The 27,511-nt window shown below is 42.9% G+C and overlaps 1 protein-coding gene across 3 annotated transcripts in view; it reads right to left on the bottom strand.

The window, feature by feature from the left end:
* Window positions 1-27,511, bottom strand: part of USP6NL (USP6 N-terminal like) — a 166,960-nt gene continuing 139,449 nt past the window's right edge. For 2 of the 3 annotated variants that reach the window (XM_045087431.1, XM_004757966.3), the window contains 4 exons: window positions 27,200-27,265; window positions 27,008-27,107; window positions 24,170-24,322; window positions 1-3,206 (listed from right to left, as the gene is read on the bottom strand). In XM_045087431.1, coding sequence (XP_044943366.1) covers window positions 1,798-3,206; window positions 24,170-24,322; window positions 27,008-27,107; window positions 27,200-27,265 — 1,728 coding nt within the window. In that variant the 3' untranslated portion in view covers window positions 1-1,797. The remainder of the gene's footprint in view (window positions 3,207-24,169; window positions 24,323-27,007; window positions 27,108-27,199; window positions 27,266-27,511) is intronic. The other variant, XR_006608808.1, reaches the window with a different exon arrangement.

Genomic DNA, 27,511 nt, shown 5'->3' with positions numbered 1-27,511 from the left:
TACTTATTACTTTTAGCATGTTAAAAACAATCACATCCATAAAAGTATACAGATAAAAATGTCATAGATGACATAAGAAAATAGTGTGTGTATATATATATTTTGCATATATATATATATATGTATATATATATAAATCTACAGTATTTACCACTGTTGACATATATATTTTGGAGCAGCTCAGATGCTGCTTATCATATCCTAAATTATACAGCTTGGTTTATTACGAGTCACAGAATCATGGTTTAAAAACTGGAATTAACATCCTCAGCTATACGTCCGATGTACAATTCTTTCTAAGCCTCCACATGATCTGAATGGAGGCCCAGAGAGAGCAGGGGTTTGTGCATGCTTCAGCAGAGAGCTGAGCTGCTAACACACGGCCATTTGTTTTCCTGTTTAATAACATCATTACCAAGTTGATTAAAATTACATTAGACTCATTATATACATAAAAAATATTGTCACATTCACTAGCTAAACAAATGTTAGTCTCATCTGAAAAGACATACTTCGGTACCTTGAAAGTTTAAAGCCCCAACTTGCAACCAGAAGAGCCCGTGGTGTTCGGTTTTCTACTCTTGTCCTTGTTCAAACACGAGGAAAGCATGTTGAGAATAAGCTCTCCAATTAAACACAAAGTCAGACTTTCTGGGGATGCCTAAAACTGTCCCTGTGTTTTGGTAATTGTAGTGTAATAGACTGTTTTTGAAAGACGTGGCTAATTTTTTAACCATGAACCTGAATTTGTTCTCACTGCAAAAGAAAAAAAAAAAAAAAAGGAGATTTTTAGAAGTATGAAGGTCACACTATTTTTATAAAGATTAAAACCTTAGACTCCTTACTAATAATTAGGATCATTTTTTACAAGTTTACACCATGATAATTTAATGGTCTAAGTGCAGCCATATCCCTTGATTACCACCTTTAAAGAAAGAGTGCCAGGAAAAGCTCAGGTAAGTCAACAGCCCGGGCCCTGCAGGAACTTACAGGGCAGAAGTAAGAAGCGACCACAGCATTAAGCCTGCTATCAAACGATGTCAAAGGAGCCTGTTCTGTGCCCCAGTGTTTAAGCACCATTCAGTGGCGAGCTTTTCTCTCCAGCGTCTTTAATTTTCAGAAGGAAAGAAAATGGCCACAACTGCAGAGAAGCTGAATGAAGGCGGGGCAAACCCCAACGGCACTCTAGGATCTGGGTGAAAAATATAAGGGAGAAAAAGAAAAAACCAAAAACCAAAAAGCTTGGCTGGAAGACAAGTTAAGGAAAGAAAGAACAGTAAATTATTCCACGGACGTAGATTAAAATTAATTTTTTAAAAATTAGTTTCTTTAGTTCTGTGTTCAAATGTGTGTGCCTGGAGGCTTTTTGGTATCTACTGAAAGACACGCACACTACATATAGCCTTGAAAGTATCTATTCTACACAGTTTCTCAGTGCTCTGTAACGTTACTCAGAACAGGATGGGCTAATGGTGCAAAAATGCTCAGGTTCTGGACGAAGATGTAAGTGAAACTGGGTCCCGAATTATCATTATGTGTGCATCCCTAACTGCTATTGCTACGTTTCTGGGTTGAATTCAGTTCAACAGGTTCAGTGATGCTGCAGTCTAAAAAGGGTCATCACAAACCGCATCTACGTGGGCTCAAAGGCTCCTATGTATTCCTAGCATCAGCAGACGCCGCAACTCTGCAAGATGTTTACAATAGTATAAAATACTGCTTTGGCAATTATAAACATAGCAATGTAGGTTTCAAATGGTTTCTAGTCTCCTGTCTTTACCAAGTATAGATAAATTCTCACAGCAATACTGATTCTTGAATAGAAAGTCCATCGCGATTTCTGTAGTGGTACACTGGAGGTGAGGGCCCTGAATACTGGCAGCCAGAGGAGCCGGCATCTTCTAAGCCTGGGGAAGTTCTGTATCGCACTGGACTGTCCACTGAAACCGCCGGCAGGCTGTGGTCCTGGAAGGGAACGTGCTGGAAGGTGGAATATTTTGGTAAGTTGCTCAAGTGGCCCCGGTTAGTGTCTTGAGTCCACAACGGTCCATGAGTCTCGGGTCTGTAGGTGTAACTGACCTCCGACCACTTTCTGTTATCCGGCAGATAATCCACTGGAGGAATGATGAACTGTCCATTCTTTGGCGACTCTGGATTGCCTGCGTACCCCCCGACGCCAGGATCAATGGGAAGGACTTCTATGCGGCTGGAGGGCAGCACGACAGGGAGCGGGCGGCCGTGCGACTTCTCTGGAGAAATATTGACCGAAAGAGTAGAACCATAAGGTCTCCGGGAAGGATGCACTTGAGTCCCGTGGGTAGACGGCGGAGAGGCGAAGCTGCTGTTAGCAGCAGGGATGTGTCTGGGAGAACTGCCGTGGTAAACGGGGGGGTTACTGTAGGACGGCGGGGGCACTGTCCTGCGATCCTCGCCGTCCAGCGGAGGCGGGTATTTTGCGTAACCTGCAGGCTGCACTTTAAAAGTAAACTTGTTTGATACTCGCGATGGACTAGAACTTGGCTCCACGTACTTCCTTGGGCTGTGAGGGTAAACCACGTTCCGTGGACTTTGGGAGTAGGCTCTCTCTAGTGCCTCTTCGATAGAAGCGCTGTTGTCATTTTCAGGTACGTTGTCGTACTGGGACGCGTTAGAGCCCCGCTTCCCTTCATCGGCATCCAAAACCTTCATCTTCTGCCTCACGTTGGATACCCGAGGGTCAGCAGAACTTGGGATGGAAACGGTGAGTGCCGGGTGTCCTGACCTACTTTTGCCTTCGATGGCGTATTTGGCAGTCTTTTCAACAGCTGAAGTATCTGACGGTTTGTTCCACTTGGGCACAAATTCCTTCCTGGTATTGGACATGGCATTGCTATTCTGGTTAGCAGCTGCGTGATTGTACTGCCTGGAACTGTCCTGTGGACCTGATGGAGGTTTTCTTTGAAGATCTGCTTCATCTTGAAGCTTTTTACTGTCTTCATCTTCTGATTTCCGTCTCAGCGCTCTTACTCGTTCTGGTGTACCAGTCCTGCTCGCATGGAGAGGGGAAGGCTCGTGCTTTTTGTGAGGTGATGAGCCGCTTCCTCTTCTGCTGCTCGTATGGGGACTTGGCCTGCCCACACTTCTCTGTCCATTGCTCAGGTGACTGATGCAAGCAGATTCAGGTGGCAGCTGTCCCAAAGGTTTCTTCGGATACTCATCCTCTTTCCCTAAAGAGAAAGATAGATTCATAAGTAAAATAGATACAGGAGTAACTGGTATCAAATGTCAGAACCACAACAGAACAACTGCATGCTTTTCGTATGTGCACACGTATCTACACGCCACAGGATTGTACGGGTTTAGAAGCAGCACTATTTATTTATTTATTTTTTAAAAGATTTTATTTATTTGACAGAGAGAGAGAGAGATCACAAGCAGGCAGAGAGGCAGGCAGAGCAGGAGGGGAAAGCAGGCTTCCCGCTGAGCAGAGTTAGTGGGGCTCGATCCCAGGACCCTGGACCATGACCTGAGCCAGAGGCAGAGGCTTTAACCCACTGAGCCACCCAGGCACCACCAGAAGCAGCATTATTTAGAGAAACTGATACTAAAACACAGCAAAACTCAAAATCTTTTTACATGGCAGGCAGGTGGAAATATTTTATGAACTAATGAGTAATGTTTATACAATGATGAAACGCATGATTCTTGTTTTTTTTTTTTTTTTAAGATCTATTGTTGCTGGGTGGCCACCTGGGTGGCTCAATGGGTTAAGCCTCTGCCTTCAGCTTGGGTCATGATCCCAGGGTGCTGGGATCAAGCCCCACGTAGGGCTCTCTGCTCAGCAGGGAGCCTGCTTCCTGGCCCCCTTCCCCCGCCTGCCTCTCTGCCTACTTGTGATCTCTGTCTGTCAAGTAAATGAATAAAATCTTAAAAAAAGAAAAAAGATCTATTGTTACTTGCTTTTTCAAGAATGCAAAGCTGATACTCATTCTCTTTTTATTACCAAAACAATCGTGCAGGTCAGTGGTTCAATGTCTTACCATTATATTACTTTTGCTTTAATCTACCTCTACTAAAATGGTTTTGAAATCAGTAAAACCTCTCCTATCAACCTTAGGCAGGTCTGAAAAATTGAAAAGGCAGGGAATAACCAACTGTAGTCTCAACGTTGTCCCAAAACAGCTTATTATTTACTATTATAATTATTCTCTCAAGTACCCGCCAGAGGACTTCATGATGAAAAGAAATAGTACTCCATCTCAAAGTTTATAACTCTAAAATATCCTAGTGCAAATGCAAAAAAGGAAAAAAAAATTAGAAAAAGAAAGAAAATCATACTGACTACATTTAGTTTTACATTTTACATAATGAACATCAGAAAATTAATGAAGAGGGGTGCCTGGGTGGCTCAGTGGATTAAGCCTCTGCCTTCGGCTCAGGTCATGATCCCAGGGTCCTGGGATCGAGTCCCACATCGGGCTCTCTGCTCAGCAGGGAGCCTGCTTCCTCCTCTCTCTCTCTGCCTGCCTCTCTGCCTACTTGTGATGTCTGCCAAATAAATAAATAAAATCTTGAAAAAAATTAACGAAGAACTAAAGGAAGGTACAATACACTGGTCTTTCGGTAAACAGTTTTAGGAGGTTCAGGCTCACGACTTCGATTCAACACAATACTTGAAGTCCTAGCCATAGTCACACAAGAAAAAGGAATAAATGGCATTCACATTGGCAAGGAAGAAGTAAAACTGTGACTATTAGCAGAGGAGAAACCAAGGCAGATTCTTCACCGCGGAGAACAAACTGCCGGCTCCCACAGGGGCGGCGGGTGGGGCACGAGAGCCGGGATTACCAGCACATTCGTTACGGTGCGCACAGGTCATACACGGCCCTGCTGGAAACTGTACACCTGAAGCTAATATAGCGCCGTACGGTAACTCTACTGGAAGTAAAATACAAAACTTCAAAGAGTTAAAAAAGATTAAAACATGGATAATAATAACGTAGATATCCAGTAAATATCATCCTGAAGAAACGATGGAGTCCATTTGTAAACATTCCATGGTTTAAAACACGTTTTTCACATTTCACAGAACACGGGTCTCACTTAGCAGTATGCGGCCGCTCTCTTCCCGCCGCCACCGCCCGGAACACCGACCGGGTGAGCTCGGTGTAGGCATGTGCTACGTGATGCGCCCACGAGCCGTGAGCAAATAGACACGGTCTTTATTTTCACGTAGCTCACGGTCTGGATGATAATAATTTTGTCATTTACCCGCATATCTACTTCTAAGATTTTTTAAAAAAAAATATATTCAGTGAACTTTTCTTTGGGGGATGGAGAACAGAGTGATGAAGAAACAATATCCTTTAAGGAATTTAGCTACAGGAATCAGAATTATTAAGCTAAAAATGACCTTTGTGCTCTTTTCTTTTTCCTTTTCCTTTTTTTCTAAGGAGGCTCCACGCTGGGCTGGCCATGGAGCCAGTGCAGAGTTTGAGCCCACGACCCTGAGATCAAGACCTGAGCTGAGGACCAACAGTTGGAGCCCTCCCGGCGCCCCCCCGCGGCGCCCCTACCTTTGTGCTCTTCTAATCCAATAGTCTTTACACTTTTTAAAAGCAGACCCTTTTCTTTTCACACTGAATTCCATCTGAAGCCCCAATATAGAGAGAAAATATAAACACAGCTGCTCTGATCAAAGTGGAAAGTCACCCCTTTTTCCTCTTCCCTCAGCTGAGCTGCGCAGAGTCCGAGGGCTGGAGAGCTAGTTCTGCCTGTAGCTTAGAGGTGGGAAGCAGAGTCTCAGAGCAGCTGGGAGATCTCTCTCCTTTTTTTTTTTTTTAACATTTTATTCACTTATTTGACAGAGAGAGCATAAGCAGAGGGAGAAGCAGGCAGAGGGAAAGGGAGAAGCAGGCTCCCCATTGAGCAAGGGAGCCCGATGTGGGGCTCGATCCCAGGATCCCGGGACCATAACCTGAGCCGAAGGCAGACACGCAGTGACTGAGCCACCCAGGTGGCCCCCGTGTGATCTTTTGTGGCAGACACTGGATGAGAACCAGGACCCGGTGGTTTCGTTCCAGCTCTGCCATTTATGTCACATTAATTAAACTCCAGAGATCCTTTTGATGATTTTAACTGAATCTAACTTTACTTTGGCAATATTTGCACAAGCCCTGTATTTTGCACATTTGAAAGCCCGCCCAGTGAACTGGCAATTACAGGTTGTGTTGCTCATGTCTCTATTAATATGGATGTATCGAGCAACTACAACGTGCCAGGCACTGCTTGGGGAGCTGGCCATCCAGAGGGGACACAAAGTCCTGTCCTCCTGGAGCGTATGCTGGTTGTGCTGAGCTAGAAGACAGTCCTAGAAGCACCAGGAGAAGACAAAGTGATGTGGGGCGGGGCGGGGCCGAGCAGGGCAGAGCTCAGGCAAGAGCAAGGGCGCCCTGGGCCTTGAGTGGGAGAGAACACTGGGGCGAGGCTGGAGGAACAAAGAGTCACATCACACACGGCCCTGAAGACCACGGTACAGATTCTGAATTTCTTCCTAAGTTAACCGCAATCTACTAAGAGCTTTTCAGCGAGTGACATCATCTGATACCTATCTTACCAAGTTCACCTTGGTGGGACTTGTGTTATGTAATAATTAGTGTTGATAACAGTAACAATAATGGCTAATATTCATCACGCACTTACCATGTGTTAGCCACTGCTCAAAAAGCTGTCCATACAGCATTCAGCAATAGGCACATAACTGAGGTCACCACAGTGACTCTCACTCGAGAGAGGAGGAAATGGAGGCAGAAGTGAACCCGCTCAGGGGCTCCCAGCTGGTAAGTGGCAGATGCACAGTTCAAACCCAGAGCTGACTGCAGAGCCCTCTGGATGGAAGGCAAGAGAAGGTGCTGCTTCTTGCATATACCGTCAGGTCAGGGCCACACACTTGCTCCTGTGCTAGGCGTGGGCTAAGAGATGAATGGACCACAGGGGCCCTGGGGGCCGGAAGATACTGCTCAGTGACAGAGGGTGCGACCAATACTGTTCTCTTTTTTTTTTAAGGTTTTATCTATTTATTTGCCAGAGAGAGAGAGCACAAGCAGAGGAGTGGTAGGCAGAGGGGAGAAGCAGGCTCCCCTGCCCCACCCCACCCTGAGCAGGGAGCCTAATGTAGGACTCGATCCCAGGACCCTGGGATCATGACCTGAGCTGAAGGCAGAGGCTTAACCAACCGAGTCACCCAGGCATCCTTGTTCTTCTATCTTTTTATAAAAAAGACATTTTATGGTATGTGGACACAATATTTTAAGTGATAACCCAAACTTTAAAGGTTGTCCATGTTGGAATGACTGGGGGGTTCAGTCGGTTAAGCATCCTCCTTGGGCTCAGGTCAGGATCCCAGAGTCCTGGGATCGAGTCCCACGTCAGGCTCCTTGCTCCGCAGGACGCCTGCTTCTCCCTCTGCCTGCTCTCTCCCTGCTCGTGCTCTCTCCCTCTGACAAATGAAATGAAAGAAAAGAAAACAAGTTGTCCATGTCTGTCTGTGAAATAGTCTGAGGCAATTCCAGTTCAGGGTTTAACCAGCCTCATAAGAAACAGCTAGAGCGGGGGACTCCAAAGCTAGAAGGGGACTCCAACGCCAAAAGCACCCCGAGTCCAGAATATTCACAAGGAGTTATTTAGCCTACTGGGTTAAGAAACCAGCAACAAAAATAAAATCAGAACCTGTGTCCCCCCAAAAGCTTTCACCAGCTCTACAAATAGTTATCCACTGTGTCCCAGAAAAACACAGGAATTCCTTCTTCCTTGTAGGTGGGCAATACCAACAAACCAACCATCAGGAAGACATAAAGGTCTATATCAAAGGAAACCTGCACTTGGGAATCTCCTCGTGGTCCCGACTCAGTTCTCTCGGGCACAACGCGGTAACCTGGGCGGCTAAGGCACGGGCCGGCGGCAGTCCGACGGAGAGAAACACCCGCCGGTCACCACGTCGGTCACCACGACGCCCTTCCAGGAGGGTGAGGGGGAGCCTGGCGACAGCCGCAACCATTCAACGGAAAAGGAAAGCAGCGGCGCCCAGAGAGGGGTCGTTCCCGCCTGCGAGATGTGCTGTTCAGGGACAGAGCTGGCTTCGCTGCAGAGACGCTCCCGCGGAGCCCTCGAAGCGGCTCCTCTCCGTGCCCCTCCAGCCGCTCTCAGAGCGCTCGCACACCACCCCCACGCCGCCCCCCGGAGCTGCGCCGCGAGCGGGGCCTCCCCCGGACATCATCAGGCCACCGGGCCGAGCCGTGAGCGTTTCGCAGCCCGCGCTGGATGTCTTCAGTGTCTCCACTGGCATCAGTTCACAACCCACGGAAGCCGGATTCTCTTGTAATTAGGTTGTTCAAAGGTTCGCTCTCTGCTATGGACTGAAAGTTAGTGTCCACCCCGCCCCAAATTCATATACGGGAACCCCCCCATGGAATATAGTATTGGAGATGGGGTTTGGAAGACAGGTCATCGGGGAGAGACCTCATGATGGGATCAGTGCCCTCACCTCTCTTCAGAGTGGGGCAGGGGACAAGGCCACAAAGAGGTCTGATCTGTCCCCTCTGGGAAGGCTTCTTCTAGGAGTCGCCAGACTTCACCACAAGGACTGCAGCTGACGGGGTCCTCTCAGTGGGGTCAACAGTGGAGTGAGGAGTGGCCCCTGGCAGAGCAGGGGGGACACCCTGTTGGAGGAACAGTGGTCACATCTGGAGCTCTGGACCAGATGGGGACAACCCTTCTCCTTCCGTCATCATAGCTTCACAAATACCCCAGACAGGTGACACTCAGAGGGGGGGAGAGTCTGAGCCTGAGTCACGCGTGGGAGGCAATGGGCAGTGGCCGGCACATGTCTGCCCCAGGAAAGAGCTGTACGGTCTGCGACCTCTGAGGCGGACTGGGCGCTAGAGCAGGTTTCATTCACCAGAGGATGGATTTGAGTTTTCCCTTCTTCAGCAAAGACTGTGCCTAAAAATTACCTCACTGGTCGGGGCTGAATTACGTCCCCTCAGAATTAATGTGTTGAAGCCCTAATCCCTCAGTATACAACAGGATACAAGGCCTTGGAGATAAGGCCTTTACAGAGGTGATTAAGGTGAATGGGGTCATTGGGGCGGGCCTCTGATCCAATATGGCTGATGTCCCTCTCAGGAGACGTGTCCGGTCACAGACAGGCACGGAGGGAAGACCCTGTAGGAAAACGCCCAGCTAACGCCAAGGATGGAAGAAACCAATCTTGCCAACACTTTGATTCTTGACTTCCCAAACTCTAGAACTATGAGAAAACACTCCTCTGTTGTTAAAGGCACTCAATCTGTGCTATTTCTATTAGAGCAATCGGAACAAAGATATTACCCTGGAGTCTATATTCTCAATCTCAAAACTGATTTGCTGTACCAAACAGATTTTATGGATTGCCTTTTTCTGCTAGTTAAAAATCACGTTTCATTATTTATAATCATCTGCTTTTTTCTTTTCTTTTTTTTTTTTTTTAAGATTTTATTTATTTATTTGACAGGCAGCGATCACAAGTAGGCCGAGATGCAGGCAGAGAGAGAGAGGAGGAAGCAGGCTCCCCACTGAGCAGAGAGCCCGACATGGGGCTCGATCCCAGGACCCTGGGATCATGACCTGAGCCGAAGGCAGAGGCTTTAACCCACTGAGCCACCCAGGTGCCCCTAATCATCTGCTTTTTAAAAAAAAAAATTATTTATTTTTTATTCCTTTTCAGCGTAACAGTATTCATTATTTTCGCACCACACCCAGTGCTCCATGCAATCCGTGCCCTCTATAATACCCACCACCTGGTTCCCCCAACCTCCCCCCATCCCCTGCCACTTCAAACCCCTCACATTGTTTTTCAGAGTCCATAGTCTCTCATGGTTCACCTAATCATCTGCTTTTATGGTCCCAGCATATTTTCTTTTCTTTTTTTAAAAGATTTTATTTATTTATTTGACAGAGAGAGAAAACACAAGCAGGCTCCCCACTGAGCAGAGAGCCCAAAGCGGGACTTGATCCCAGGACCCTGAAATCATGACCTGTGCCAAAGGCAGATGCTTTAACCGACTGAGCCACTCCGGTCCTAGGATATTTTCAATGTCGACAATGTAATGAAACCAACTAGAGTCATGACAATTTATTTTACACGACCACATCGAAAAGACAACCGAACTGAACAAATGTGGAAGGCAGACACAGGCAGAAACAGATCCACAGTGATGCGAGATCCATTGCCTTGCAGGTGCCCATTTGCCATTTTCTGGGCTGTGGCTACCATGATAGCGCTGGGGATGGGAACCTAGGATCGGCCTCCGTAGCGTTTTCCACAGACACGCAGCGAGACTGGCTTAGTGACAACGATGGCGCAAGAGGGCATCTCTAAGTGTGTAACCCGGAACTTAAGCAAGAATCCAGGTTTGGACTAGCTGAATCAGAGTAGAAAGGGGTTACTAAGGGACCGATCCATGGAAAGATTCAACAAAAAACAAACAAAAAACTTGGGGTAGGTGGAAGGAAGAAAGTGGGAGAAGAAAGAGCCGTGAGAGAAAATGGAACATCTCCCGGGAAAGTAAGGCCACGTCGCACACGGTTCCTGTACGCTAGTACCTACAGACTTGCGTCCTGAAGTCCTATAATTACATGAAAAGCACATACTGGTAAAGACTCACAGGATGTAGGATTACAGAGATAAGGCATGTATTTCTCAAGAGAAGGAATGAGAAGATTGAGAAAGGGTCATAGGGAGACGGAGGCCGTAATTCATGCACAAAACAAAACCGAGAGGTATGCGTCGTACAAACATGCTTGTGAGAGTTAATTTTTCAATATAAAGGTAGGAAAAGTATTCACCTCACATTTATTTTTTTTTTAAGATTTTATTTATTTATTTGACAGAGAGAGAGAGAGAGAGAGAGAGCGCGCGCACACAGGGGAAGCAACAGGCAGAGGGAGAAGCACGGAGCCGGACGTAGGGCCTGATCCCAAGATCCAGGGATCATGACCTGAGCCAAAGGCAGGTGCTTAAGGGACTGAGCCTCACAGGCGCCCCTTCCCCCTGCATTCAACACCACTTGATACTCAAGTCAATAGAGCAAGTTTTCTGAGGAAGGAACATTAATGTTCTGTGCATCTACATATCGCAGAATTCAAAGAAAACATGTTCCATTTTCCAAATGGGCAAGAGGCCCAAATCCACATGGGGGAAAAAATTGTGACTGTTCTAAAATATCCAAAAAGTGGCATGTCCAAGCTCCTTCATGGTAGCCAGACACGCGTGTCCCTTTCCCCTGGTAGACAATGACCTGCTTCAAGTGACTTCCTCCGCATCCCAACCTCTAGGATTTAAGACAGTCACGGAATTACAAGTGAGGTGGTGACAAAATGTCCATTCATTCTCATCGTAGCCTAATGGCACACTGTCCCTATGCACGGCACAGAAACATAATGATTATAAATACCCAAGATCTACCAGCCAAGAAACTAGACGTAGCAGGGTTTAAAGGGGAAAAAAAAATCCAATGCAGACAAAATGACACTGCATTTAGTTAATTTCTAAACGGCAATCCCTCATTAGGCACTGGGGCCTGTAGCAGGCACAGGGTGAGGACCGCAAATGTACAAAGACATTTAGAGGATATGGCCTCTCTGTCCTCAAGGAGATTTTCAATAAGCATAGAGGGAGGTAAAACAATTTGAAAGAGGCAGTAGACAGAGATTTAAGAAAGAACCTTCCAAAATGCAGGGGCTTAAGAAACTCAGTTCTTCCCAATTTTAAAGATAATAACACAAGTGAGACTATGCAGGGCCAGGATATTCACGGGCACCAGGGCCAGACTGCAGACTGGGATTCACTTAATTTACAGCAGTGTCTGGTCAGCTCTCCTTCCCACAGTCATCTGTGACCCGGGGGTGTGCTGAAGACTAACAGGAGGCACGAACATGGGGTCCTGGCATCAGCACCTCCTTTCCATAAACGCCTGCTGACTGAGGACACTGTGGGATTAGGCTGTGCTCGAGCTATTCCCGTAACTGATCTCACATCTCTAACTGGCATAGAATTCTCAGAACCCGACAGTGATGGAAGATACACACGCACGTTAGAAGGGGGCTGGGGTGATGGACATTGGGGGGGACATGTGCTATGGTGAGTGCTATGAAGCGAGTAAGCCTGATGATTCACAGACCTGCACCCCTGGGGCTAATGCTACATTATATGTCAATAAAAAATAAAAATTAAAACAAAAACATACACACATTGCCTGTACCTCAGCGCAGGACCTCGGCCGTCCGGGGCCACACGACTGGGGAGGAGGGCTGTCTCTCTCAAGGGGAGGGGAAGTGAGAAGCGGGGGAAGAAGTGCCCAGAGAGGAAAAGGGGAAAGAGGCGGTGAGGAGAGAAAGCAGGCGCGAGAGGAGAGGTGAATGACGGGACCAGAAAGAGAAGGAAGGGGGGCCCAAGGGCAGAAAGTGGAGGCGGCCACAGGGAAGAGAGGAGCAGAACAGCGTCTCCCTTCCCGGAGAGGCTCATGTCGGAGCGGGGACTTGCTGGGGTTTCACAGAAACCGGGCGGGGCAGAGGCCGCTCCGTTCCCACGGCAGTACCCAAACTCGAGGACCCGGTGCCGGGGCAATCCGACGTCGGTAATGATGCCATCTGGAAGAAAACTCTATCTGACTTTGTGATAAAGGCAATGCTTTCCTGAAGATGAATTATTCAACCTTTGCTGAGCTGAAGACAGACTGTGTAGACCGCTCAAGGAGGACCAGTGCCATCCTATGCTAGTAAATAGTCCTCACCGTTTTCCCATAAATGTGGCCCAAATAAGCAGTAAACATCCTTGTACTGTCCTCACACCCACCTTAACCTATCGGAACCCCCGCGCACCCATACACATGAACGCTGCTGAACTTGGCTTTGTCTGGTTTACCTGTTCCTTTCACCCCAAGCGGTGAAGGGTAGTTGTAAGATTCGAGCCTGAGCCTAACTGATGTCAAAAGAGATGGCTCTACACAGGCAGAGTGGATCAACATTTATTCTCCGTACTTAAGTTCTGAGCTCTTCAACAGCCACAGTACTGTCTGCGCTCGCCCCAGTATAAACTCCGTGCCCGTGATTTAATTTTCTTCTTCCCCTTGAAAACAGAGGTGTCTGAAATAATTACTGCCCTACTCTTAAAGGGTGGGAAAGCACCACAATTCTTATCATATACAACAGGGACATCTTTGTGAAAATATCACATTACAAAAATATTTTTATGCCACTGTCAACTTGACATATTTTAATAAAGACAAAAGAGCTTGTTAGTTGGTTTTTGGAACTTTTTTTCTTAAAAAAAGGGGGGGAGGACAAGAGAAAGAATAGTCTAACCATCCCTTAAACAAAACAAACAAACAAAAAAACCACAAGAGAATCCCTAAAAACCCCCTCAGGTTTGGTCATCTTTGCTCTTACGCAGGTCTCTGCTGCCACCCTGTGGGCACTACACCAAATTACAAGCCTTGCAGGTCAATGGTCTGGGAAGGCATTACCAGTTCCGTTCTCCCAACAAGAGACACAGCATTACAGCAAAGCGCTCAAAGTGCTCTCTCTTGTGAGTAACCCCCTACGCTTCAATTTCAACAATAGAATATATGTACTCTCACTGTTCTAACAGTTTTCAGTAAGAAATGGCAGGGGCTGTTGTCAGGAAAATTATTCTAGGAGTCATCTTATTCCTTCCCAGATCAAATACAAAGTCTGAGTTTGAAAATATTGTCACAAAATCAGTGGTTTCACGTTTACATCTGAAAAGTCAAATGGCTTTATTTCTGTTTAATGTACCATTAGCCAGAAAAATATACAATTCAAGAATTATTATAGCCATCAACAATCATACCTCCTTTCTATAGGGAAATAGTGTGCTGTATTTACAGCTATAATAGGGAAAAAAATATGTTCTTTAATCATTGTAGTTAGTTCATAGGCTTGACTTTTTTTTCTCATCAGACAAAACTTGGAAGACGGGAAACAGAAAGGAGAGAATTAGTTAAACACATTGATAAATCTCTTATAAAACCATTTAATGCCACAAAAATCAATACATGTTTGTGAAATAACTATTTTTAAGATTGACTTATTTAGAGAGAGCAAAAGCACAGGAGTGTCGGGGAACAGAGGAGCAGGAGAGGAAGTCTTTTTTTTTTTTTTTTTAAGATTTTATTTATTTATTTAACAGACAGAGATCACAAGTAGGCAGAGAGGCAGACAGAAAGAGAGGGAGGAGGAAGCAGGCTATCCGCGGAGCGGACAGCCCGATGGGGGACTCGATCCCAGGACCCTGGGATCATGACCTGAGCCGAAGGCAGAGGCTTTAACCCACTGAGCCACCCAGGCGCCCCGGGAGAGGAAGTCTTAAGCAGACTCCCCACTAAGGACAGAGCCCATGCAGGGTTCCATCGCGCGACCCTGACATTCGGTCCATAGCGGACAGCCAAGCTGAGCCGAAACCAAGAGTCAGATACTCAAGTGACTGTGCCACTCGGGTGCCCCTGAAATAATTTTTAAAATCTGCACTTTGTGATCCTAGTGTTTGAATTCACACGTATACATATGTAAAACAAAACAAAACAAAACAAAAAAAACCCCTGCTGAGCACATTTAATATCAATTTCTATTATACAAACAAAAGTGAAAACCCACCTAAACCCTCAGAAAGTGCGACAGTTTTGTTTTGTTTTGTTTTTTAACTAACAAACAACACAGTTGACTCCTTTGTATGTGTGTATGTGATCAGGATACGAACCAGTTCCATTACCTCAAAACACTGCCTCATGCGAGCTAACCGTTTGTAGATGGCAGCCTTTATTATCTAAAGAATAGATGAAAACTTCATTAGTTCATTAAGAAATACTGACTGAATGCCCATTCTACGGGCACTGAAGTAGGTGCTGGTGACACGAAGAGCACTGGGAGCACACACAGGGTGCGCCCCAGGGACAAAACCCCGGGGCTTGAGTTCTGCGGCTCGGGAGGCTGCAACTGGCTGACAAGGCAGAAGGAGGAGATGATGCTTAAGCCAAGTCGTGAAAACAAACAGAATGGAAGGGGACAGAGGCACCTGGAGAATTGTCCAGGGTGTCCTTGGGGGAAAAGCATATCCCAAGGCAAAGTAGTAGGAGCGCATAACACGGCAGCGGGGCCCTGAGGGGGCAGGCGGTCTGCTGTAAGGTAGGGAGCTGGCTTGGCAATCAGGCCTGGTCACCGGGGTGGGACCTTGGGCACTGCTTAAGCTCCAAGCCCCAGGTTCCTAATCTCCAAGCTGCTACTACTACTACTGATGCCAGAACAAGCATGAAAGCTATTCAAAATTAAACTAAAACGTCTCCTAATACAAGATTTAGGGTCCTTCATGGGTGCCTGGGTGGCTCAGTCAGTCTGCTTCCAGCTCAGGTCATGATCCCAGGATCCTGGTTCCCAGGCATGCCTGCTTCTCCCTCTGCCCCTCCCCCACCCACTCCCTTCCCTTCCCCACCCCCACCTCCCCAACAGACCCACGCTAATCTTAACAAAAAAAAAAAAAAAAAAAAAAAAAAAAAAAAAATTTATGGTCCTTTCAGATAAAAAAACAAAGGAACACAGGATTCCATCATGTTCAAAGACGTTGAAAGGTAAAAGGTGAAAGTAAAAGTCCAAAAAACCCCCAAAAGACGAAAAACAAAAGCTAAGTCCAATCCTCCCGGGTCGAAAGCTGCAGAATTCCTCAAGGAGAAGAAAGAATTAGGTGGTGTGCAAGCAGGATCCACGGTGTCTGACTATGTGTCTGAGCCGTCTGAGGGGCACAGACCCAGTGATAATAAAAAGTGGTTCTGCCTATAAGTTCGTGACTGATGAGAATTTAGTTGGGAGTCCTGGCTCTTATTTCAACTGACAAAGTACCTTCCAAATGTATTTGAAATTCATTTTTTTCATTCATAAAGATCTAGAATTAAGTATAGAAAAACTGAAGAGAATTAAATACAGGATTAATTCTGTATTTTTTGCATTAAGGAATCTGTCCATATTTAGTATTTTATATATTTACATTAAGAGAATTTGGCCCAAGTTGCTTTTTTATGCCAAACAGATTTGAACTTAGGATGTGAAATTTATAAATAGTAGTGTAACTAATTTTTAAGGGACTGGAGGTTCAGCAAATTCTTAAATTTATCACAGAAGTTCTTTAAGAACTAGGGAAGGCTTTGTTTTGAAATTTAAAAGTTATGTTTAAGGAACTGCATATATTAAATTTATAAATGCAATTTAAAATGTTTGTAGGACTTCATCTGTAAATGGAACCAAATGTTAACTATCATTAACATTAACCAAACATTAATGTGCCCTTTAAAAGAGAATGGTAAATTTTCCCAAATTTAAAAACAATCTACTGACTTTTATAAACTGGATTACCAGACTAAAAGAAGAACTAGGTTTCGGGATTTGGAACTTTAAGAAATCAAATACTAATTTTTAGAAACCTCAATAATTCTGTGCACCAAAAACTGTCCTCAAGGATATTAACAAACCTGAGTCAACAAAAAACCTTATTCCAAAGGGCTGTTGAAAAAAATTAAGTGACACGAATATGTAAAGAATGCATTTTGCGAGAAGACTATCATTTAAGACTCAAAAGTTTGCCATTATTGTTACTATGTTAAACGTGTCTGAGGAGGTGGGTAGGAGGGAAATAGGAAAATAAGCAGACGGGCAGACTGGGTGAGGATCTGAGGTCAAACCAGGGAGCCTCATCTTCTCTGTCCGACACAGCAGCGCCCCCTGGTGGCTCTGGCAAGACAAGGGGCAGCACTGGAGTCCGTGCTCTGGGTGTGGACGACTCAGCCCCCCAGTGAGGCTGGAGAGGAGGCATCCAGAGAAACACAAAACCTGGTGTCTGAATGTCTGAATGGACTGTCACCGGGTGAAGTACTAGTAAGCGGGGGTGATGGGGAGATTCTGGAGACTGTGAAGATGGGGTAAAGTTGAACATTTTACCATGACAGGAAATAAACAGGAAAAAAATGGGAAAATGAACATTTTCTTCCTCCATTCCTGTCAAAACTTCTGGTGGCCATTACAAAAAAACCATACAGAAGGGAAAAGGCAATCTGAAGCTGGCAAAGTTTTGCTGTAAAGAGACAAAATTTTAAAAATCCAATTTCCCTAGGATGAAAAAGAACATTTCCCACAGCTAAAAGCAACAAAATGCTCTCCTTTCTGAACAAAGTTCCTTAAGTTTCATGTTTTCTGATACCTAAAATAAAAGATAAAAATTAAAAGGGCTCTCTCAATTATTGTAAGAAAAATTTGCTCTTGATTCTTTAAGGTCATATGGTCATAAGCTAGAGCTGGGCCAAACGGGCAGGCAGTCACCATGGATCAACATGGGCTTTCTAACCAGAGTGACTTCCCTAACTGGCAAAGTCTTTGCCAGACAGTCTCTTGTGAATAGAAGAGAGATAGCTGATGAGAACCAAGGGATAGTTCGACCTCAAGATCACAAGCCAATGGGGTATGTGGGAAATGATGGGAGTCATCTTAATGCTTTACTTGTACGCTTATTTAAACCGGGGTCTTCAGAGATGAGTTACGTTAAGAGATGGAAAAATAAAACTTTCTAACTACTTTATACGTGGTTACTGCAGCACCGGTCAAAAAGAACGGCATGATAGAATTAATCAGTAAAACAGAAACAACATAAGACAAAACACAAATGGTTGGAAATCAGATAAGTGACATACAGGAAAGGCTTGATATACTCCTAATAAACAAAAGACTGACACAAACAAGAATATAAAGATAAACAGCAAATTAGGAAGAGAAGGAAACATTTGTTGACGAAAGACAGTCACGAAAAAGCTGTGTACATTTATGTAAATATAAGTGCTTTCATTACAAGTTTATAGGTAAAAGCAAAGGAAATGGACTCAAAGAATATTCACCAACCTGAACTAACGGAAAGCCTTCATACTTCACTCAACATACTGCAAAGATTATCTACAGTTCTTATGAGGATATATTCATAAATTATTTCTGTAATAAAACTGAGGAATAGGGGATTTTTAGGGTAAGCCAGAACTATCTTGTCGCATGGAAATGTTCAAGGACGAATAGTGTTGAGTCAGAAGAACACAGAAATCAGTTTAAGGGAGCTCCCACTGGCCAAACAGAGAATAACGTGGGTATTAAAACAGTAACAACTGTATCTGGTTGAAACATTAAGAATATAGCAAATTCCATGGATTCACAGTGAGAAAGCCAAAACAAAAGCTCACTTTCTGCCACTGGAGGTAATCAAGAACATCAACTCCTAAGTTTGAAAATTGGTAAAAGAATACAATTAAGCATTTATTCTGCCCCGTCAGTAGGAAATACATCTTAAGGTAACTAAAGAGCCCCTGTTGGTAACGAAGAGAAAACTCTTTTACAAAAGAAAATCTGTTGCTAAATGTAAAAGAAATAATGGAATTTGAAAAATTACTACTTTACAACCTATAATAAAATATTTGTTTTTGGCAAAGATTATTAATGGAAGCTAAAACCATCGAGGGAAAGATTAAAAACAAAGTCACTATCTATCAGAGAGGTGTGGACAAAGAGGGGAGGCCACTTTTGTTGTACCTCCACCATTGCTGAAAGCCCCTCTAGGCGACTTTCAGGGACTTTAAAGGGTCAGTCCCCTTTTTCTTCTTCTTTTTACTTTTCTCCCCTTCTGGGAGGCAGATATAAAAGACTAGGACATTTGAAAACTACTACATATGTGGGGAAAATTAGAAAGTGATGACTATACAGGTTCAGGGAAAGTTTCAGAAAAGGTTCTGAGAAGAACTTCAGTTTACATTTGTGGCTCATCCTTGCCACAGACACAGCCTACAACAATAAAACAAACAAACAAAACAACAAAAAACAGCAAACTTGGGGAAAACGGAGAAAACTCCAGAGTTACAGTGCTGGATACAAATGTCCAGTTTTCAACAACAACAAAAAAATCACCGGAGATACAAAGAAACAGAAAAGCATGGCTCATTCAAAGGGGGAAAAAAAAAATCAAACTGAATTTTGTCCCTGAAAACTGTCCTGAAAAAGACCAATGGCAGATAAACTAGACAAAAACTTTAAGTGTCTTAAGATCAAAGAACTAAAGGAAGATGTGGATAAGGTTAAGAAAATCATGTATGAACAAAATGATAATATGAATAAAGAGAACACATAGAAGATTGTGGAACTGAAAAATATAATAAATGAAATTGAATAATCACTAGAGCATTCAAAGGCAGATTTAAGCGGCAGAAGAAAGAATCAGCCAACTTGAAGATAGGACAATGGAAATTATGAAGACTGAGGAATAGAAAGAAGAAACATTGATGAAAAGTGAACAGAGCCTAAGGGACTGGAAACCATCAGGCAGATAGACAAATGCCTTTTGGGAGTCCCAGAAGGAGAGAGAGACTGGAAAGAGAAAATATTTGACAAAATAATGGCTGAAAACTTCCCAAATTTAATTAAGGACATGAATTTAAATCTCCAAGAAGCTTAAAGATTTCCAAGTAAAATGAACTCAAAGAAACCCACACTGAGACACATTACAGTTAAACTTTCAAAAGACAGAATCTTGAAAGCAGTAAGAGAGAAGCAACTTATCATATACAAGGTATCCTCATAAGGTTATAAGCAGATTTCTCATCAGAAACTTTGGGGGCCAGAAGGCAGTCAGCCAACATAGTCAAAGCATTAAAAAGAAAAAACTATCAACCAAGAATCCTATATCTATTACAACTGTCTTTTAATAGTGAGGGGGAAATTTAGACAATCCCAGATAAACAAAAGTGGAAGGAGTCTGTTACCACTAGACCTGCCTTGAAAGAAATGTTTAAGGGTGCAGTATTAAATGAAAGGACATTACTCAGAAATTCAAAGGCATAAAAAGAAATAAAGATGTGATGAGCACTAGTTGTTATATGCAACTCATGAATTACTTTTTTAAAAGATTTTATTTATTTATTTGATAGAGAAAGAGAGTTCACAAGTAGGCAGAGAGAGAGGAGGAAGCAAGCTCCCTGCTGAGCAGAGAGCCTGATGTGGGGCTTGATCTCAGAACCTTGAGATCATGACCTGAGCCAAAGGCAGCAGCTTAATCCACTGAGCCACCCAGGTGCCCCTAACTCATGAATTATTGAACATTACATCAAAAACTAATGATATATTACATGTTGAATTTAAATTAAAAAAAGAAATTAAAAAAAGAAAGACAGCAATACAGGTAAAACCACGGGGAATTATAAAAGCTATTATTACTATAACAATGATTTGTAACTCCACTTTGTCTACATGATTTAAGAGAATAATAGTTTTAAAAAACCAATTATTTGTAAAAGCTAATATTGTTGTAACTTCAGTTTGTAACTCCACATTTTGTTTTCTCCATAATTTAAGAGACTAATGCATTTAAAAGAATTATTGCTGGAGTGGATGGGGCTGCGAGGGATGGGGTGGCTGGGTAATGGACACTGGGGAGGGCATGCGTTGTGGTGAGCGCTGTGTAAGATCGATAATCACACACCTGTACCCCGGAAACATATAGTAAATTATATGTTAATAAAAAAATAAAACTTAAAATTATAAAATTATTATTATTTTAAGGTTTCAGGCACAGAATGTATAAAAATGTCATGTGGAAACATCAACAACTGAAAGGGTTGGGGAATGGAGCTGTAAAGGAGTAGAGTTATTGAAGTTAATCCTCAAATTGAAATTAGAGAGTTATAACTTTAGGATGTTAACCATAGCTCCTTTAACTTCCCCCTGCCACAAATAGCTATAGAATATACACAGAAGAAAATAAGTAATTTCAACATTTCACAATAAAACAATCAACCAAAATGGAAAGTAAGATAGTAATCCAGGAAATAAGAGACAAAATTCTTTAAAGTATATAGAAAATAAATACCAAAATGACAGAAGTCCTTCCCTGTCAGTAATTACTTTAAAAGTGAATGGTTTAAACTCTTAAATCAAAAGACAGAGATTGGCAGAATGGATAAAGACACATGATCCAACTCTATGTTACCTTCGGGAGACTCTCTTTGGATCAAAAGACACCCACACACTGAAAGCGAAAGGATGGAAAAAAACATTCCAAGCCAAAAGTGACAAAAGGGAGTAGGGGTAGCTACACTACAGCAGACAAAATAGACTATACATCTAAAAAAAAGTTACAAGAGACAAAAAAAGGACATTATATCGTAATAAAATGTACAATACAGCAAGCAGATATAATAATGGCCAATATGTATGCACCTAATAATAGACTATCAAAATATATGCCACACAAACTGACAGAAGTGAAGGGAGAAACAGTTCTACAACAATAGCTGGAAACTTCAGTAACTGGCCCACAGCAAGCGACAGAACCACCAGGTGGAACATGAGGACACAGAGGATGTAAACAACACAATAAACCAACCAGATCTAACAGACAATTACAGAACTCCCTACCCAACAACTACAGCATACACACTCTTTTTTTTTTTTTTTAAGATTTTATTTATTTGTTTGTCAGAGAGAGAATGAGGAGAGAGTACAAGCAGGGGTAGCAGTAGGCAGAGGGAGAAGCAGGCTCCTTGTTGAACTAGGGAGCCCAGACCTGAGCCAAAAGGCAGATGCTTAACCGCCTGAGCCACCCAGGCGCCCCAGCATCCACATTCTGCTTAAGTGCACGTGAAACATTTTCTAGTACATGTTACATCACAGACGGATCTCAAACAGATTTTAAGAGACAGATTTTCTACAAAGTATCTTCTCTGGGCATGACAGGACAAAGTCAGAGGTCAGTCAACAGAAGTAAAACTGGAAAATTCGTAAATTCCCGGAAATTAAAAACACACCCTTAAAACTCTTCCCTTAAAAGTAATTCGAGATAGGGCTAAGGACTTAAGCATAAAAAAGCAAAAGCGTAAAAGTTGCAAAAGAAAATGTGGGTAACCAAAAATCTTTCACTCAGCATGTGGAAAATTCTTTATGAAAAGTATCTGTAACACATACAATAAACTGGCTAATTAATTTCCTTTACTTAGGAAGATGTGCGTGGATACAGCAGGAGAAAAATGGGCAGGAGATGAACAGTTTAGAGAGAAAGAGATAAAAGGCCCAATAGAAATAAAAGAAAGACACTCAATCAAAATTAAAGAAGTGCAAATCAAAACAACGGAAAACTTGATCCAATGGGGAAAAAAAAAAATGAGCAATTCAAAATACCGTGTGCTGTGCAGGGATGGGAAAACCAAGTGCTAAGTGAGGCAGCCCATCAGGAGCCACAAAGACATAAGATGCTTATGTGTGCTTTTAAGATGATGGGAGGTTAAAATGTCTTACTACAATGACCATTTAATGGCCTTAATGTTCACAGACAGATTGCAATAATTTCAAGAGGATACCACTGGCCAGGCTGCAGAGCGCAAAGCCCAGATAGTCGACGTCGTAGAAGTAGAGATACGGAGGAGAGACAGATTATTGTCCCAGAGAAAGTGCAGAGCCGCCTCACCACTCTGCCCTTTGTCAGTAAGATCAGGACAAGCTTTAGCCGATGGGCCTGGTGTTCTGGGTCCGGTCTCCCTTTATCCGCACCTCCCCCTCAATCCCGAGTCTATCACCTCCTAGTAAAAAGATCTTACAAACTACTACTACTAAGTTTGTTCACGTGTAAAAGGTGGGTGAGTACTTTTTCAGAGCTATTTTTAGGGATTAAATGAGATAGTGCATGTAGCCTGTGGCCCAGGCTAAGCATTCAGTAAGTAATATCTGCTACTTGGATGCTGAACATCCTATTCTGCAATATTTTATTCTCATGCTTGAATAGTGCTACTATATATATTTTTTCTCTCTGTATGCCTTTTACTAAAAGGACCAAATGTTAACACAGTTAGTCCACTGCTGTCCCACGGGTGTGCCCTGCTACAGTAAAGAACCAGCGGGCAACGGATGTTATCGCACTGAGCACGAGAGCGGTGTCCTCACTTAGCAAACGTGATGCTTGCCAAGGCCTCTGACCACCAGCAACCACTGTTGTGACGGTTTGTTTTCTAGTGGTTCTTGATGACCCAGAACAAACTTGGGAGAAACACTGATTAGAGCCCTCAAAATGAAGTACCAAAAAGCAGAGCATCTTGGTTTTTACAAAAGGGAAGAAAAGGTGCTTTCCATGAACGTACGTCTGCTCGTTCTGCACAGACATCTCTAAGAAGACATCAAAATACGGGCCAGACTGACTGGGAAATGCTACCTCCAACTCTACCTGAGAACGTAACAGCTGCATTGCCTTGGAACAAAGACAAGAGAAGAAATGGGCGAAAAAGGACTCTTTCCCAAGAAACCATTTCTTGTCAAATTATATCTCGCCAAAATGTTTGCGTTATTCCTGCTGTGATCTTTCCATATTTTCTTTCTCTCCCCTTTCCTCTGACCCCTCCTTTGGTCCCTCCCCATCTGTCCTGTTTATTTAGACTTCATTTGCTATCAGTCACATAAATCGTCTCCCCTGTGTGCACCTCGAGACAAGAAGCATATCTTTCTCTTCAGTTGCTGAATTTCCTGCCCAGCACCTCACAGAAAATCTACTAGGAGGTGCTGGAAGAGGTTCTGAAATAAGCAAATAAAACGTTATCTACATGGCAACATCCCGCCAAGAGCCCTGGGTCACCAGTCAGAAGGCTTGGACGCCAGTGTCAGTAACGCCATCTGTGGGGTCTGTAGCTTCAGACAGAAGCGCGTCAGTATCCGGGTCCTCTTCTATAAAATGTTATCTTTTATTTTCTCTGCTATTCCTTACGTTTTACAGATTGAGAGGCTGAAAGTAAAGGCTGTTGTTTATGCTCATTTAAAGCACCATAATTACTTCTCTTGATCAGTATTATTTGCCATCCAAACCTTCTACATTTAAGCAGGGGTAGTACAGTTATGCTATTAGGAGAGGCAGATTTCATTAATGCATTTATTTGCTTTTTCTTAAAATAAGCACAAAGCCATAAACAGCTTGCCATTACAAATACACATAATGCTTATGTTCTGAAACAGAAATGACCTGTGTTCACAGCACCGTTTCCCAACTTTAATTATGACTTAGATTAGAAAGTGTTTGAGGATTTCTTACCAGGTTCTGGAAGGTCTAATTTTGCACGCTTTAGTTCCACCATAGAAATCTGAAGTTGCTCTATTACAAAGTCATCTTCGAAGAAAAAATCCTTTGCCAGGGTCTCCTGAAGAAATTCTACAAGTTCTTCCATAGACAATTTCATTAGATGTTCTAAGAACAAATCAGAGAAATACAAACGCTGGGTTAACAGTTTCTCAGGTTGAGAAGGTAACATATTGTATTCTGGTGCAGTATTTTTTAAAAAGGGGCACAGCATACAACTTACACATAGCACTGTGACCATCACTGACACTCAGTAAGATGAAGTATTTTATGATACTCAAGCAGTCACATCTATTCTTCGGGAAGACAGGGAGAACTGATTACTAATAAGTACCTTCTTATGGATTTATTTAAGAACGTCACACCTTAGACATCAATATTAACCGAGACCAAGTACTTCTTAGAGACACGGGCCACCCAGGTTGACATGAGGGCTTTCTGTTTTATTGTTATGGAGCTCCACCTCCCATAGGCACACCTATTTCAAGTGTTTCTAGTTACAGTTTCAGAATTTCTAAAAAATCTGGATTACTAACCTTATTTGTATTTCTACTTATGAAATTAGTTTTATTTTTAAAAATTCAGATTACGGCGCCTCGCCTGAGTGGCTCAGTAGGTTAAGTGTCAGCCTTCAGCTCAGGTCATGATCCCAGGGTCCGGGGATCCAACCCCGCGTCGGGCTCTCTGCTCAGGTGAGAGCCTGCTTCTCTCTCTCCCTCTGCCTATCACTCTGCCTACTTGTGCTCTCTATCTCTCTGTCAAATAAATAAATAAAATCTTTAAAAAATAAAAAAAACAAATTTTAAATAAAAGAATAAAAAAACTCAGATTACAGATACAAAGTAGAAAGCAAAAATCAGCTATGACCCCACTAAGCCACTGTCCTATAAGCAGATGTGTAGATACGTATCAATTTAAAAAACTGATTATACTTTGAGTCCATAGGATATACTATGATATACTATAATCTGCTTAATCAGTTTTCTAATACTGGCCATTTAGGTTATTACTCATTTTTTTTTTTTTTACTACTTAAAACTAATAGTGTGTGATAAACCTGCTATGTCTCTAAATGTTGATAAAACAATCAGGAAAAAAAAAAAAAGAACAAAATCTTAGGAGCTTTAGCTAAACTCTTGGTTAAGGTGCCCAGAAAGTTTATGAAGCATCATACAGCGGTGAAGAAAGTTCATGTAATTAAGTCCCTGAGCTTTTGTCTTCCTGAGGAAATAAACGACATTATTTAGTCTGATGATACGATGGGATATAAAGTAGCTATTAGGTTTTAAGTCTATTTGCAAAGGGTGAAGAAACTTTCCAGTTGCCAAAATTAATCAAGACTCATACATAAAACAGAATTTCAGATGGAGAACAGACCTATGGAGAAATACATCATGTTTCCACTTTCTTGCTGTTCAGTGAACATTAAACGAGTATGCATATGTCTTAATAAAAAAGTATACTTTTGTTCCACATCTTGGTCAGTTCATAATCCAGAAGGCGAGGAAAGACAGGGAGAGAAGGAAAGGCAGGAGAGGGAAGAGGAGAGGAGGGGGGGGGAGGTCAGGTGGGGGAGAGACAGAGGTGGACCGTGGTTTTCCGGCAGACCATGAGCTTGGGAGACAGCTGTCCCAGGGCTGTGGTGTGTGCGCTGCGGGAGTGAGGAGCAGGAGTAATGGACATGAACCGCAGCACTTCTGAATCCTTATCTTTCCGAAGAAGCAACACAAACTTGATTTTAAAGGGAGTTTTCATTTCTCTCTCAAGTTTGGATAATCCAAAGGCCTGCTTTTCAAGTAAGCAATCCAACAATTATGTATTAAGATACCAAACATGTACTTAGAACAATGTCAAGCACAACAGGGAAAGAAAATACACACAAAAATGTGATCCCAAGGACTCAATTAGCTTAGAATTTCAGTTGGGCAGCTGAACAGAAGAATCATTCAAGAATAACCTAAGGGAGGAGAATGATCAATGAATGTGAAACCTCACTCTAAGACCTGGACTCCAAGTGCTCCTTGAAGTTCTAAAGCTTTCGAAGATTCTCTTTTCTGCAGAGTTACCAGAGGAGGTACTAGGAGGAGTTGTAATTTTAAAGACTGAACTGAGACTTTAAGATGAGTAAGGTTCTTCGCAGGCAAGAAGAAAACTCTCATTTCTTGATTTGTAAAGTAAGGCACTGCATGCCCAATGCACAGGGCCCTTGAAATGCTGCAAATGACCCTTGCATTTAGGCAACAAGTGACTATACTTGCCCCAGAGGCCACCATGCAGTTAAGCAGAGAGACAAGCCGGAGGTGTAGATCCCCTTTGGTCTACAGCCTGGAGCTGGGTGCTTTTTGCCTGGACAGAGGAACAAGGGTGGGAAAATCGTCTCCACTAGACGTTTTAACTAAGGGCCTGGTTCCTTTGGTCTCTCAGTTCTCTGACTACAAACCAGAGACTGAGACCGATGACAAGCAGTGTTAAGAGTATAGAAACAAATACTCAGTAGGCATAATATTATTAGTGCAACCAACACATTGCATTCTACTGCTTAAGTGGGAAAATTAAACCGAAATAGGAAAAAAAAAAAATCAAAGACCTCTGCAATATAACGAATGAGCTTCTAGCCAGGAGAAAGGACCAATGGAAGCCGATTACCAACTGGACAGGATTTCTTCACTTTCAAGAATTTTTTTAAATTCACCACTAAAAGAAAATGAATCTGAAGTTGGGTGAGGAATGAGAAATCAGAGTTAAGTCAAGCCTTGACCTTTGTGAAATCTTTATACTTAAACATTTTCTTACTTTTGTGTAATTTTAAGATTGTGTAAGACATAGCGGTAAGAACTCGTTCTCCTTCAAAGATGTAGATATCCCATATTCTGAGGTTTAGTGTAAAGGGAGTCTATAATTAAAAACAAAACAAGATAAGATTAACAGCTCACTCTTGTCTGGTATTTATAATTTTATGATTGGGTTTTGTAAAGAAATACTCACACGATCAAGGAAACATTGAAAAAACCATTTCATTGTGTAAAAACTTGTGTAGATTTCTTGAGAGTCCTGAAAAAAACAAAGGCTTCAAACTTCTGGATTGCAGCAAACAAAATATGACAATCTAATATGAAAAGTTAGGAAAGCTGTTGGAGGCAGCTGTCAAAGCTAAGCACGAAACCGTTTCATTGCAAATCTTTTACATGCTGGAGGATTTCTAGCTTTTTCTCCTTCCTCCCCCTCTCTCTCCCTCAATCTCACTTTTGGAAATCACCTTCATAATAAATCCTTCTCCTATAGGATGGTAATACAACA

The sequence above is a fragment of the Mustela putorius genome, unplaced genomic scaffold (genome assembly GCF_011764305.1).
Source record: "Mustela putorius furo isolate JIRA1106 unplaced genomic scaffold, ASM1176430v1.1 tig00001130_pilon_pilon_pilon, whole genome shotgun sequence".
Classification (NCBI taxonomy): Eukaryota; Metazoa; Chordata; class Mammalia; order Carnivora; family Mustelidae; genus Mustela; species Mustela putorius.
The sequence above is the reverse complement of the archived record's forward strand: the minus strand, read 5'-3'. Positions and strand labels throughout refer to the sequence as shown.